This window comes from Gadus macrocephalus, chromosome 20, assembly GCF_031168955.1.
Source record: "Gadus macrocephalus chromosome 20, ASM3116895v1".
In the NCBI taxonomy this organism is placed as follows: domain Eukaryota; kingdom Metazoa; phylum Chordata; class Actinopteri; order Gadiformes; family Gadidae; genus Gadus; species Gadus macrocephalus.
Genome location: NC_082401.1, coordinates 7,392,173 through 7,408,128, shown reverse-complemented (window position 1 = coordinate 7,408,128; position 15,956 = coordinate 7,392,173). Strand labels below are relative to the sequence as shown.

The 15,956-nt window shown below is 42.3% G+C and overlaps 1 protein-coding gene across 16 annotated transcripts in view; it reads left to right on the top strand.

Moving 5' to 3' along the window:
- Window positions 1-2,255: 2,255 nt before the first annotated feature.
- obsl1b (obscurin like cytoskeletal adaptor 1b) overlaps window positions 2,256-15,956 on the top strand; it is a 41,614-nt gene continuing 27,913 nt past the window's right edge. For 3 of the 16 annotated variants that reach the window (XM_060039412.1, XM_060039414.1, XM_060039413.1), the window contains exons 1-11: window positions 2,258-2,643; window positions 4,567-5,671; window positions 11,323-11,592; window positions 11,845-12,105; window positions 12,494-12,805; window positions 13,179-13,445; window positions 13,633-13,908; window positions 14,058-14,333; window positions 14,549-14,824; window positions 15,042-15,317; window positions 15,669-15,941. In XM_060039412.1, coding sequence (XP_059895395.1) covers window positions 4,657-5,671; window positions 11,323-11,592; window positions 11,845-12,105; window positions 12,494-12,805; window positions 13,179-13,445; window positions 13,633-13,908; window positions 14,058-14,333; window positions 14,549-14,824; window positions 15,042-15,317; window positions 15,669-15,941 — 3,502 coding nt within the window. In that variant the 5' untranslated portion in view covers window positions 2,258-2,643; window positions 4,567-4,656. Of the gene's footprint in view, window positions 2,644-4,566; window positions 5,672-11,322; window positions 11,593-11,844; window positions 12,106-12,493; window positions 12,806-13,178; window positions 13,446-13,632; window positions 13,909-14,057; window positions 14,334-14,548; window positions 14,825-15,041; window positions 15,318-15,668; window positions 15,942-15,956 lie in introns of all 16 variants that reach the window. The other 13 variants (XM_060039406.1, XM_060039405.1, XM_060039409.1 and 10 more) reach the window with 10 other exon arrangements.

The following is a 15,956-nucleotide window of genomic DNA, read 5'->3' as shown; positions in this document are numbered from 1 at the left end:
TAGGGACAGAGAGAGAGAGAGAGAGAGAGAGAGAGAGAGAGAGAGAGAGAGAGAGAGAGAGAGAGAGAGAGAGAGGCTAATATTTGCCATGTCTTCACTCATATACATCTCACGAAAACACATGCACCTGACCAAACATTTGATTTAGTTCACCTCAATATGTATGTATATAATACTACATTAAAACCAAACCAAAGGATGCATAGAAGTTGTGTACGTCTCATTGCTGAGGTTGTCATAAGCGTGATAAAAGTCCTCTTCTACAGCCAATTTCGATCTTATGCTTATATTGTTGTCCGACTCTATTGCAAGTTGATTCTGCTAAAACCATCTGCTAAATAAATAGATGTAAATGTAATGATCCGACAACAGCCGCCAATACTTTACCTCGCACCTCACGGAGGACGACAAAGCATTTCATAACCCGCCAGCAGAGGTCTGGGCCACGATCACATTACCTCCAACAGCTGAAATCAGAAAGGAGAGGGTTGGCGAGTTTGTAAGACATGAGCATCCTAACAGCTGAAGGACCAGCACTGCCCTCACATAAAGGACCATACTGCCCACAGCCACACACACGTAGAGGCCTGGCTCTCACGAAACAAACTCACACACAAACACACGACCAGCACTCTTAAGACCACACACAGATACAGATTATGCACATCCATGCATAGACACACATGACACGGTCTCTGACATCCTTGCACACATCATACATATACCACACATACTGTACGTACATACGCGTGCACACGCGCAATCTCTCTCTCTCTCTATTGCTCTCTCTCTATCACACACACACACACACACATACACACACACACACACACACACACAATGTGAAGAACCCAGGTCCACGTGTCAACCATCAAAACCAACGACTGCTAGCTACATGCTATTAGCTCATGTTAATAGCACCATTTAAAAATGCACTAGACGTTGAAGTAGATTAGTAGATAATAGTGTTTACTGTAACTTAATTTCCTTGTTGTATACTATACAATGAAATTGCTCAATAGTATCATTGGAAGCAGCCCCTCTTAGTTATAATGTTAATGTATTTAGGTCACAGTAGGTGACCATACTTACACAAGACCCTTGTACGTGCATAAAAGACATGCAGTAGATAGCTTGCGTTCTGTTGTTTCCATTTTTCCATTAATTTCCTTTCGTTGTCAACTTTCCCAACTTCCTTATTACACATCTGCATATCTATGGACAGTTTCCCTTTAGTGTGTATTATATATTTTTCTGTTGCTGTCTTTTTAGAATATTTGGTGTGCAGGCGTCAGCTTCAGAGAGTGCTTGCTCTTCACCCTTGCTAGTAAGCAAATACTATGATGAGTCAGGAGTTGAGAATGGATTCAGTTCAACAGCGATGTTGGATGTACTTTCAAATAAACTCTTTGCAAAACAGGGGGAAAATAGATTTAAACACAAAAGTACATTTAATTGTTGAAGAAACTAACTGACCCATTGGCAAAAGGAACAGTTTCAGAGAATATACAATTTTCACTTCTTACTGTATTAGACTGATCATACTTGCCATGAGTCCTGGTTTTCACTGTGCTCTCCTGCTAGTCCACCATGACAACATTATCCCTTACGTAGTTCTCCCGAATTTGAAGATCCTGAATTGTATATAGATTTATTTCTTATATCTATGTGGCTGGTTAAAGAGGATAGTTAGAAATTAAGTTACCATCCTATCAAAAATGCAGCGGATGAGACAGAGATTGTTGTCTGCAGGCTAATGGTAAGATGTTAGTTATTAACTGATCTTGGTTGTGGTGAGCGAGGTCCCCCCCTTCAGTGTAAAGCATCTTTGAGTTTCTACAAAAGCGCTAAATAAATTAAATGAATTACTTATCATAAGCAACAAGAATGTCTGGGAAACTTTCTCCATATTCTGAGGGCTCAAGGTCGGCAAGTATGAAAATTATGTGCACAAAGCACATCATGGGGACTTTGACAATTTTGCAACATGCAGCATCCCTTTTACTTGCGAAGCCTCTGTCAAATCCTGTCCACATGATCGACACATCTTGCTCATCAACCATGAAGACGTGATTCTGTTTTAAATTACAAAATGTAGGGGGGATGAGCGTAAAAGATTTGTAGAGACTATAATCCATGCTTTCTTCTTAGGTTTTTATTGCAAGGTCTCAAGTAAGCTAAGCAGCCTGCCCTGAGCCCAGTCATCCATAGCTTTTTTTAGCACTTGCTAGCAAGTGAATGGGAGAGCCTGGCTTATCCTTGCTGCTGTCATCGAGGCGGCCGGTATTTTTAGGGGACAGCGGCAGCTGCAAAAGCACTTATCGGTCTTCCACGAACAATGACACTCAGGGTGTCTAACGGCAGAACGCCACACAGATTGCGGGGACCGCTCTGAAGTTGTAGCCGTTCGGAACGAAAACAGAAGTTCGGCTCCGAAACACAAAGTTATTCAAGATTTAAAGAAACATGTACTGGCAAAGCACGTGGGACACTTGACCTGGATTTATTTCACACCGCATGCCAGAGCGGGGCGTCGGTAGGCCCGGCCGTTGAAGACAAGCGACGTTGATTTCTTAGCTTGAAGACAATTTCTGCGTGTGCGGAATGTGTGTTGACGTTGTCGTTCCAGGACTCCGACGCGAGGTAGGTCATGTGAGGGATGCGTGGCCCAACTTCACAAGGGGGCAGAGGTCATTCCAATTAAACCAGACGAGTAAACACGAAAGGCAATCCCAACCCCCCTCTTTAAAACCTCCTGGGTGATATTTAAACCACTTTCAACGCATTGACCTCACAGATTTTCCTCTAATGAAATGTTTCCGATATGTGCGTGGGCACAAAGATATATATATTTGTTTAAATAACAACAGAATTGTGGATAGTTTTTCTGATCAGTAGGCCTACAAGTTTGGCTACAGGATATGATGCATTTCTACAACATTCTAAATAACCAAATAACATGAAGATTATGGAAAACAGTGACCTGTGACCTAACACTGTGGGTTATTTGTCTTACACATATTGATTATAGGATGCAGTGTATGTGTATTATTGTATTGTATAACAACTGAATGAATCAAAAAGGTGATTTTACATTTGACTTTTACCACTTATGTTCTCATTTCTGTTCAGGTTTCTCCTCAAACCTCGATTTAAACTGTTCTTTTTAAACTGTTGTAAATCATGAATCTGTCCTATGGGTCTAATAATTTTGAGTGAATGTTTATTATCAAAGCCTTTCATGTCTCCAATGATCTTTCAATGTTCTTAAATGAACTGGTCAGTTTGTGACTGTCCTGTATTGTCCGACACATAGGGTCCAACCCCTAACCCTAAGCTAAGCAGAGAGACTTGTAAGATAAATATAATGAAACCAAAAACCAATAGTATAAGGTTGATATTTCTTACTGCTGACTTATGGATCAAACAACATAAAGAGATGTCTAGCCTTGGACTAATCCATCTTTAACCGTGTTGTTCTGGGGCTTTACAGTGCCATTAGCTGACATTTTGAAGGGGAATTTGTTGCCGATGGCAACCAACAAACATAGCGAGATGGATGCTGTCACATTTTTGGACTGTGAAGTCTCTGCATTGCCAAAGTATGGTCTCCATAAGGCCACTGTTTGTCAGCTGTAGGGTCTCCATGAGGCCTGTAAGGTCACTTTATGGTGTGGGCATTGTCACTCAGTGTATGGTCTCAATTAAATATGGAAGTATGGTAAGAATGGTCACTCTTTGTTCGCCTTTAAGCCTCTGTATGGTCCTGATATGGTCTCAGTTGGCCATTGTAAGGTTGCTGTTATGTGACTTTAAGGTTTTCTTAAGCTCTTTGTAAATGGTCTCTCAATATTTGCTATAGGGGTTCAGTAATGTCGCACTAAGGAATATAGGGTCTTATTATAGTCTCTGTAGGGTTCATCGGGTCTCTGTATGGCTGCGGTAAGGTCTCTGTAAGGTCTTTACTTGATTTACTTTGTGTTGTCTTCTGTGAGACTACTGCTTGGTAAAGTGTCTCTGTTTGTAGTGGGGTCTGCATTGGTATGGTCGCTGTACGATCTCAGAAAGATCTGCTGTGAGTATCATCAGTGTTCCTGTGAGCATGTGGGGTTCACAGCTTTCTTTGTGATACCTGACACACACACACACACACACTCACACACACTCCTTTGCAGGTCTTTATTTAGCGCACGCTATATTAAGCACTTTCCCATTGAAATACGGCACCAACTGTGTTGCCTATCTGTGTTGTGGCTGCTGTTAGGAACAAGTCACATCCCTCCACCTACTACTATCCCCCAAGCCCAGCCGAGCTGGGCCACTGTTTTCCCTGTTTTCTTATGAAGTCATGTCCTGTCCATGATTTTGTGCCATCATGGACAGGACAGTTGTTTGCAGGATAGATGGAAAGACATCTAGCATAAGGACTAAGATATAGAATATAACCTTGTATTGTAGCCTACTTCTTACCTGATCAGCAAAGTGGTGGGTTGAGCCTGTATATTAACTCCCATTAGTAGATAACATTTCATGTCTTGATTACACTTTGTGATCCTTTTGCCTCAGATACTTGTACTGCGCAGTCCGAGACAGTCCCGCCCCAGCATTGGCAGTGAGCGACTGAGCTGCTGAGTAGAGGCTGGCCCTGCAGCAGACATGGACGTGTTTGGCGGAGCGCCCCGCTTCCTGGCCTACCCCAGGCCGGTGGTGGTCCAGAGCGGCACTGACGCCGTTCTGAAGTGCCAGATCGGCGGAGACCCCCGGCCCGCCGTGATCTGGGAGAGCAACAACATTAAGATCGACACACAGGGGCGGTACCGCGTGTTTGAGGACGGCAACGTCTACAACCTCATCATCTCCTCTGTGACATCCGAGGACAGCGGGCAGTACATCTGCAAGGCCAAGAACAGTATCGGGGAGACGTATGCGGCCGCCACGCTCAAGGTGGAGGGCGAGGCCCAGGAGCTGGAGGTCAGGGAGGAGAACAAGCCTCGTTTCCTCATCAAGCCCCTCTCCACCCGTGTGGGCCGCGGGGACGATGCTGTCTTCTCCTGCAAGCTGTGGGGGAACCCGAGGCCCGACGTGGTCTGGGAGAAGGACGGACGGAAGCTCCACGAGATCTTCGAGAGCACGCACTTCAGCGTGGGGTGCCAGGACGGCGGCTGGTTCCAGTTGAAGATCTTCAAGACGCGTGCCCCCGACGGCGGGGTGTACACGTGCAAGGCCCGGAATGAGTTTGGCGAGGGGCTGGCGGGTGCAGTGTTGCTGGTGGATGCCGGCCCGGGGCAGGGGGACGATGGGAATCGAAACGGGTACAACAACAGCCACTGGAAGGCCCAACAGGGCAAGCAGAGGAGTGGCAGGCTGATGTCCAATAGACTCAGAGACGACGGCATGACTAAGTCCACCAAAGTAAAGATGTTTGCGGTGACTGAGGGCAAGCATGCCAAGTTTCGCTGCTTTGTGACGGGAAAACCCAAACCGGAGATTATATGGAGGAAGGACGGTCGGCTCATTCTCTCGGGGAGACGCTACTTGTGCTATGAGGATAGAGAGGGATATTTCACCCTGAAGGTGCTGTACTGTAAGCAGAAGGACAATGGAGTTTATGTTTGCGCTGCGTCCAACACTGCGGGACAAACACTCAGCGCTGTACATTTGACTGTGAAAGGTAAGTAAGGAAAGTATTCTTGTCCTCGTCAACACAACTCCTAGTTTGGAAGCAAATCTAATATTTGATACATTCAATATATTTAATTGGCATAATTATGCTCAATAAATCATAATAAAAATGCACAAAGTTAAAAAACATTTTAACCCTGTAATAATCACTGTATTTTCAACAGTCTTAAATATTTATCTTTGAATACCATACCCACTCCCTATCTACCATGCATCTTTAGAACTGTCTAAATATCTGTCACATGAAATGTCAAAGTGGTCCAAGTTCATCAGATGAAGGTGGATTCCAATCGCTATAGATATCGGAGAGGGGAACCATGTGATTAAGATCTTAACGGAATGGGATCCGATTTCTCCTTGGGATGCAGTTCGGTCCATACTAACAACACCAACAGCGAGCATTGTATCTGTAATGTGACACCCTGTAAACAGATAAAGTGTTGGTTTCAACCTCTAAATAAGCACGGTTTTCTCAACTTTAATTGATTTATGGATGCAACAATTGGCAATTAACCGATTAGTGGCAATGCATAAAATCTAAATTTAATTTTAGATTAAGCGTTTTAGTCATTTATCCAATGCAAATATCAGTAGCAGTTCAATTCAAATATTTTTTTCATGGATTATTATAAATGAAATGCTGCATCGAAAATAAACCACAGTGGAAGATAATGAAGAATTTATGATTGTAAAGTGGAAAATGGGCCACACTCAAAAATAAGCTGCCCCAGAATAGTTATTCTTGAGTTGTACTTGGCGGGGACATTCTTTAATGAAGTATGCTTGATCAACAACACTTTCAGTGTTATAATTTAAAATCTGATTGACGTCACGAGTAACCTAGAATCTTTGAGAACCAGGATTCTATAAATATTATAGTTGATTAGATCATCCACATGTTGAGTTAATGTTTGAAAGCGCAGATTGTTAAAGGGAGACCGAGATTGATCCTGATATTGTAGAATTTGCGGCAGTGTATATCGTAAATGTACTGTACGTAATTTAGAAATTGTGTTTTTCTCTTATTTGGCTTGCATTCTTGTAACCATCTTTTATAGTATAATAGCAGGTATTCATATACATGTACATCAAAACACTCTCAATAACTCTTGAATTAGTAGGCATTTACCATTTACCTTCTAGGTTTTCTTGAATAATTCTTTGACAGCTGTCACCAAGTCCTAACTCTTTAAGAGTGTTGAGTGATGACTAATCTGGAAGATTGTCTCATGATCGTATGAATTCAATATTTGAATAGTTTGTCAAGTCAAACCAACAATTGTCAACCCTTCAGATACTATGAATGAAGGATATGTATTGTATTTAGGATATTTTTGCATTTATAACATCAGAGTGGTATAAAAGCCACACCCAAAATATCAGCCACACCTAGTTATAAATGTAAGAAAATTGTAAGATAGTCTTTCACATTCAAACAATCATTATAGTATGATTCAGAGCTTAGTTCAAGCACTACGGTTAGCTAACAATACCAGAGTGTGGTGTTGTTTCTAAATGCAGTCCACATTCTTTTGTTTACAACAGTCTGTTACTATCCGATGGTGTCCGTTACAAACCGTTTATTTCCTAACTAACACTTGAGTGTGTTAATGATCTTTTCATACCTCAGCATCAAATAAGCAACTTCTCTCATGATTTCTCCTATCTCGTTTACTGTGTGGATATTTATGACAGAATACATTTGAATAGACCAATTATACTGAACTCCAGCGACCTGTAAATTCAGTTTTAACAGTGCTTTATACTTTGATGGCTTTTAAAAATAACTTTTTAATTTCATTAAGTATTCAAACAATTGTGTTCATTATGTAAATTAGCAGAGGTTGATCTATTTAATGAAATTACATCTTCTTATTGTATTTCTAATTCAGTTGTCCAGAACTAACGCCAGAGAGTAACCCTAACCCTATGTTTATGATTTGTTTGTTCATATTTAAACAAATAATAACTTATATGATAATATACATTATAACAATGTATTATCAATAGATTAAGTAATATATGTGGTTATACCAATAGCTGGTGTAATTTCCAATGTCAATAAAAACAGCCATAGCTTTGATGCAATATGTGATAGTGAAAGCTGTGCTGTACATTACAATCATAAAGTCTATATATAAGAATACCTAACTGACTGTTTACAGCGCATCCTGATCTCCGGTTGCCACTGCAATCGACCTGCCCATGTTGGTAAACACTAAAGTGCTTCCTGTTTCTGGTGCCTTACTTTATCCGGCCAAGAATGCAGCCCATATCGGTAGCCCCCCCTGCTGTTCCATCCAGGCATCACCCACCTCCAAATTCCCCATCACTGTACTGATAAGTTGTTTATCAACAAAACATAAAGGACAGTGACTACACCTAAAACCAGTACCAAAACAAATTCTGTATACCCCATTGGAAAGGATCCCAACACTTAGGCCTACTAATGTAAGATTAGCTCTGCTGAATGTCAGGTAACTGTCCAATAAGTCATTTCTAATTAATGATCTGATTTGTTCACACTCACTTGATTTGATGCTCTTGACTGAGACATGGCTAGATCATGCTAAGGCTGTATCTACCTTGATCAAATCTGCTCCCCCAAACTTCAATTTCATGAGTACTACCCGTGACAAGAAGGGGGGGGTGGAATTGCTGCAATATACAAAGCATCTTTTCAGTCCAAGCAGTTACTTTTAGGGCATTTTACATATTTTGAATACCTACGTTCACTTATTAAGTGTTCTCCCAACATTCCACTATTAATCGTTTACAGGCCTTCAAGACAGTCAGTAAAAGTATTTCTAGAAGAACTTTGTGAACTACTGTCAACTATTTACTTAGAGTTTGACTCTATTATTATCCCAGGGGATTTTAACTTGCATGTAGATCATTTAGAGAACACCAAATCCAGGGATTTTCTTATGCTCTTATACACTTTTAGTTTAACACAGCATTTACAGGGGCCAACACACTTGCATGGTCATGCTCTTGACCTTGTCATCACCAAAGGTCTCAATGTGTCTACTAATGTGATGGACTTGGCTGTCAGGAATGAGAGTCATAAATGAGAACACCATTGCCCTTTTTGAGCAACTGCTCTCCCAAAATCCCTTTCAAACATCTGACTCGGTAGATGACTTGATGAACAATTTCACTTCAAAGATGAGACAAATCATCGATGACATTGCTCCAGTAAAAGTTAAAAAAGTCATAAACAAGCAAAGTTCTCCATGGAGACAAAATTCAATGGTTAATCAAAAAAAAAGGAATGCAGGAAAATCGAGAGAAAATGGCACAAGTCCAAACTACACATTGACTTCCAAATTTATAAAAACATGCTACGGCTGTATAATTAGGAAATTTGCAAGGCAAGGGAGACCTTTTTCTCTGATTTTATTAGCAGGAACATAAATAATGCTTGTGTGGTATTCTCTACTGTTGAAAGGTTTACGAATCCCCCAACTGACGTAACACCAGAGCTTCTCTCAGATCACAAGTGTGAAGAGTTTGCATTCTTTTTCAATAGTAAAATTGAAAAAATAAGATTGAACATAACAACGCAGTTGCAAACAACTCGTGTTTTGGAATTACCAGCTACTGAAAGAGGGCCCGTACACAAAATGTAAGAATTAACTTCCATCAACCATGAAACTCTAATTAAAACCAGTCAAAAATCTCAGCTCTGCTGCCTCCCAACTGGATACGTTACCCAGTAGTCTTTTTAAATCTGTCCTTCATCTCATAACAACAGATATGGTTCAGATACATCACTACAAACTGGTACATTTCCCAGGTCCCTAAAAACAGCAGTCGTAAAGCCCCTGATCAAAACAAGTAATTTGGATCGTTCAGTAATAAGCAACTACAGACCAATATCAAATCTACCTTTTATTGGAAAAATTATTGAAAAAACTGTTTTCAACCAATTCACTGCTTTTCTATCGTCTCATAGTTATTTTGATGACTATCAATCTGGCTTCCGTACTAACCATAGCACAGAGACAGCCCTTGTAAAGGTGATAAACGACATTCCTCTGAACACTGATGCAGGCAAAACAACTGCCCTGGTACTACTGGCCCTCAGTGCAGCATTTGATACGGTTGACCACCATATACTGCTCCATCGACTGAAACACTGGGTCGGTTTTTCAGGTGCTGTCATAAAATGGCTACAATCTTACTTACTACTTTGTTGCTATAGAAACCTACACCTCAAAACCAGCAACCCTGACTTGTGGTGTTCCTCAGGGATCGATCCTAGGCCCCTTATTGTTTAATTGGTACATGCTCCTACTCTGCCAAATCCTCAGGAAAACTCATTCGTTATCATAACTATGCAGATGACACTCAAATTGACCTTTCTCTGTCTCCCAATGATTATGCACCCCTTGATTCTCTCCATCAGTGTCTCGACCAGGTTAACACTTGGATGTCACAAAATTTTCTTCAGTTGATCACAGACAAAACTGAGGTCATTATATTTGGGAACAAAGAGCAAAGATCCAGGGTTGCTAATCTACCTGGCACAAATGGACTTAAGGCAAAGGATGCTGTAAGAAATCTTGGCATCATCATTGACAGTGAGACAGTGAGCTTCAATAATCATGTGAAATCAGTCACTAAATCAGCATTTTTTTTAATAAAACTTATTCAGGCTTTCACCTCAAGCAGGATAGACTACGGTAATGCCCTTTTAACTGGGATTCCCCAAAAAACTATAAAGCAACTATAAACTATACAAAATGCTAGTGGTAGGGTGCTAACTAGGACTAAAAGGAGTGAGCATGGTCCTTACACTGGCTTCTGTTATTTATATAGTTGATTGAGCTCTACTTCTTGTTAGAAGTAGAGCTCACCCTAACCCTAACCCTAAGCACTAAATGGCATTGGACCAAACTATATCCATGACATGTTCATACAGCACATCCCCAGCCAGAAGACTGAGGTCTCAAAACAAAGATATTTTAGTTCAAACTACTGCCGGAACAAAGTGTGGTGAGTCAGCCTTAAATGTTTATGCAGCTAAACTTTGGAACAAACTGCCAGAAGAAATTAAAAATGCTCCCACAGCAAAACTAAAGACTAAGCTCTTTAGTGATGCATACTATAAACATTTGTAATGCTTTCCTTCTCCTTTTTATTTTTATTCTTATCGAATTATAATTTAATGTCAGATTCATATCTGAAATGTCTGACCTTACTGAAGGTCTTTTTATTTTTATTTTCATTACTTTTTATCTTTTTCTACCTCTTTTTTTTATAGTACATGTGTGATTTCTTTGAAGGTCTTTCATTAAATTGCTTGCATGTACTTCTTCACTATAAATTATACTGTTGTCTTTTTCTCTGTTATGCACATTGAACTCCTTGCCTTGCCTAATAAGACTACACCCAGTGTGACTCAGCGACTGAGTGTTTGACTCCCTGCCAAAAGGTTCAAACCAAAGACGTCGTAACCCCTACCTGCTCCTTGATTACATAACAAAAAGTTAAAGATGGATAAAATTGACTTGCATTTAATACTTCCCTAAAATACTGCCAGTGACTAATTAATTAAGGGTAAACAGTCTTTAAATAGAACGACTTAGTCTTACTCTAAGCTTGTGTGTTTGTTCCTTACCTCACTTCCTCCAGAGCCTCCGGTGAGGTTCAAGCAGCCGCTGATCGACCTGGAGGTGTGGGAGAGGGACCTGGCCGTGCTGGAGTGCGAGGTCCCTGAGGATTCGGTCCCCATCACCTGGTACCTGGAAGACCGCCGGCTCCAGCCCGGTGCGAAGTACGGCATGGAGGAATGGGGCACCAAGAGGCGGCTCACCATCCGAGACATCGGCGTGGACGACGACGGGATCTACCTCTGTGAGATGCCCGACGGGGGCCGGAGCATTGCGGAGGTGGCTGTGAAAGGTAACTGGTGTGTGTGTATGCACGATATTGAAGGACGATGAGCGAGATCTCAGTGATACTGATTCAGGGAAAAGGCCAACAACTGCTCTTGGATTAGAGGTGAGGGGGGGGGGAGTTAGTATTTGATCCCCAGCTGAAGGTTCACGGTTCTGGGTTCAAACCCCAATCCCTCCGTTCTGTGATTGTTTCTGAATACATACTACAAATTATCCTTCTGTTCCATGAACCTCCTATAATATACCTGCTTCACAGGCACTATTGTCCGGAAACTGCCGAGGAAGGTGGATGTCCTGGAGGGAGAAAACGCTGCATTTTGTGTTGAGGTGGAGGAGGAGGAGATGGACATCCACTGGTACAAGGAGGGAGTGGAATTGCGAGAGACGCACCAGACCATCCTCAAATCATTCGGTCGCACTCATATCCTGGTATTCGTCAACACCAATCCTCAGGATTCTGGACTGGTCATGTTCTTCGTGGGCAGGTCCAAAACTTCGTCTCAGCTCAGAGTGAAAGGTAATAAATGGTGGACATTATGGTATCTCAAAGGCAAACAGACATGAACATTTCAGTTTCATTTTTTTCTAACCCTGTCCTTCAGTGTTGAGGCAGTCTTCATGTGACTGAGACCGACAAGAGAGGGACAATAATAATAATGCCCAAGAAGAAAATGACACAACTTGTTGTTGTACTACTTGAACCTAGGACTACAAAACTATTATTTCAGATGTAGAATGCTGGGTTCAGTAGTTATGTTCAGTAGTATGTACAAACAGAAGTAGCACAGGCTGCCTAAATTCATTATATTACCTGTTACCAAATAAACTACAAACATTTACTCCCATTTAAATGAACTACCTGTAACAAAGGATGTCATAAATTCCCTGTTTTGGGACCTTTTCAGCTGCCAAACACTCCCCTCCAAGCTGTCCTGTGAGCGTTCAGATCAACACAGAGCGAGCCAATGCTGCTCTGCTCTCTTGGGTTCCCGCCCAGGACTCACGAAAGAACCCCCCGTCAGGCTATGTCCTAGAGCGGCAGGAGGTGGGGACGGGCTCCCAGGAGTGGCTCCAGTGTCTGACCACAGACTCCGCCACCTCCGTAGAGATCCTAGGGGACAGTGTTCCCTGCGAGGCAGACTACCGCTTCCGAATCTGCAGCGTCAACAAGTACGGAAAGAGCAACAACGTGGAGTTTCCCCGAGCGGTTCACTTAGGTGAGCTGGATGATTGGTTCCCCTTTAACCACTTATTTTGCAGACACTTCTATCCAGAATCAACAGACGAGGCTGAGAACAATTGAAGCATGCAGATGATACAGGAATATGTACAACATTTCAGGGTACCGCATGAGCAAGTTTCTAAAAACACCTGGACAGTTGGAGGGAAGAATATAGGAATCATGACAAGGTATCATGGATGGAGTTGACTGAAAAATGTATAAAGATGGCCTAGTAGTCCTCAGTTAAACTTAATTATACAAATGGTGCCGGCAAGTACAAATCGGTTTGTCGCATTTTATTAAAACAGGTTGGACAGCAAAACAAAAAAACACTTCCTGCTAACTCAATGCCATGGTCTCTCCTTCAGTCCCTGTGGCCAGGATACAGGCTCCTCTGCAGGATGCCTTGGTGCCAGAGGGGCAGGACGCCTGCTTCACCATCGAGCTCTCTGCCTCAGTGATCGGCACGTGGTTCTTGAACGGCACTCAGCTGCAGGACGACGAACGATACACAACGAGGCGGTCTCGAACGCACCAGTCGCTACGCATCAGGGGTGTACGAGAAACAGACAACGGGGCTGAAATCACATTCATAGCATACGGCATTAGGGATTCTGCCGCATTATACATTCAAGGTACAATCATGGTCACTTTCAGTATTAGGACTATTTAATTCACTGTTTAACACAAACTGAAGTTATTTACTATTATTTTTAATATTTGTAAACAGCTATCCTTCATATGCATTGCTTATTACTGTATAAATGATTATAAAAATACTATATTAAAGGAGTTTGTTTGGTTTTGTCCTGGAATTGACAGCTCCTCTGGTGAAGTTCTCCCCACTATCAGAAATGGACCGTAATAAGTTTATAGAAGAGGGGAACCCTATTGTGCTGTACTGTGAGCTGTCAGACCCTGCGGCCCCAGTGCACTGGTACAAGAATGGGGTGGAGCTACAAACAACCGAGGGCCTTCACATCCAATCAGAAGGCACAATGAGGCGGATTGTCATCCAATCGGCAGAGTTTTCACACTCTGGAGTCTATTGCTGCGACGCCATCGATGATGTCATCAGATTCAATGTGGAAGTAGAAGGTGAGTGGGCCTTTCCAAAAAAAAGTTTTTGTGTTTCTGTCATACTAACCACTTCCTGCTGTGATCCTGTCATTTAACTTTTCCTTCTTAAGTCATAATGAATGACCAGCAACAACTTGTAAATGACCAATGACTGCATGCATCCATAGCCCCGCCTGTGAAGTTCACACCACTCCCAGACGAGAAGAGAGAAAGGGCCATCCATACTGGCTCCCGGATGGAGCTCCAGTGTGAGCTCTCAGACCTTTCAGCCACAGTGCACTGGTACAAGGATGGCTCCAAGCTCCTGCCTCAGAGCGGAGTAGAGATGCTCAGTGATGGCTTGTCTCGGATGTTGGTAGTCGACGTGGCAGACTTTATTCACTCTGGGTTATACAGCTGCAAGACTAAAGGTGATGCCATCACGTTCAACGTGGACGTCACAGGTGATTTGATGATTTGTTACTTACTATGCTGGATTGTAACAAACATAAATTAACCAAAAGCTCTCCCTTAGCTAAGATATTAACAGTTTTTACTTTCTTACATGCAATGCTTTTAAAGCTCTTCCTTCTTGAAATGTAGCCCTTAGTTGATTGTTAATGTTTAGGAAATTGTATTCAAGGCTGTTTCTAAGACAAACATTCAAACATATCTGTAGTGCCACCAGTGAAGTTCTCAGCGATTCCAGAACAACTAAGGAATAAGACCATTGAGGCCGGCTGCCCCATTGTACTGCAGTGTGTGGTCTCGGACCCAGAGGCCCAGGTCTGCTGGTATAAGGGTCCAACGCAGCTTCTTTCAAACGCTGAATTAGAAATCCAATCGGAAGGCCACACAAGGTCTTTAGTTATCCAGTTCGCCGAACCTGGACATTCTGGTGTTTACAGCTGCGCCTCCGAGGACGATACCATGGAGTTTCGAGTGGAGATCAGAGGTGACCCATATCTTTTTGTCTTGTGTAGTAATAACAATACTACTGTAACAACCTCCTGTTAATCTTGACACCAATAATAGATCTCAGCTTAGTCTGTTTTGACATTCTGATTCGTTGTCAAAGCCATGCCACCAAAATCTATCTTTAGCTACATTTTACCCCTTTCAATGTATTTCAACATTGTTTACTTGGTTTTGTCCAAAATGTACCCTGATAGCTATACCGGTGAAGTTCTCGACTAGTTTTGATGTTGAGCAAACCAAGGCGTTTGAAGTGGGTGCGGCATTTGAACTGGAGTGCGAGGTCACCGAGCCAACCGCTGAGGTGTGCTGGTACAAAGATGGCCACCAGCTCTGCCCACAAAATGGCTGGGACATTAACTCTGACAGCTCCTTTAGGAGGCTCATTGTCCAATCAGCTGAGCTATTTCATGCGGGGCGGTACAGCTGTGAGACCTCTGATGACACTATCCAGTTCACTGTGGAAGTCAAAGGTGATTTTTGTTATGTTTGGTTGAATCTTGAACACGATAGTGTGTTAGTTCTTGTAGGAGACATGATGTCTTACTGTAACATTTAGAGTGTCTGTGTCTGTCACTAAAATTTGGATGGTTTGAAGCCGTATCGGTTGTTGTTTTCAGCTAATAATGGATGTTGCTAGCTTCAGAGCTACACCTATAAAACCTCACTTTTCTCTTTAACTCTGAGAACCATAACAACAAACAAAACTAACAAAACAGTCAATTTGTAAAGACACTTGACCTTTAACCCCTCCCTGCCTTTCTCTTAACCAATGAGTCGATGCACTGCCATTCACAATTACATTTGTGAATGCTCATCTTCAGCTCCAATGTTGCCATTGTCATCCTCACCGGAGGTTGAGGAAAGCAATTTGATTGAGGTAACCTGTCCCTTGGAACTGCAAGGTCAATGGTCAGACTCTGCAGTCCCGGTGTTGGGGCCGCAGGACGAAGAGCAGGACCAAACAAGCCAACCTGGCTTTGAAACTGGAGGCTTCGAGCAGACCCTCGTAATCGAACCGACCCACTCTTCCAAATCTGGAGCCTACTATTGTGCAACAGAAGACGATGTTGCCAAGTTAATTGTTCAAAACGAAGGTGATTGTTTAGTGT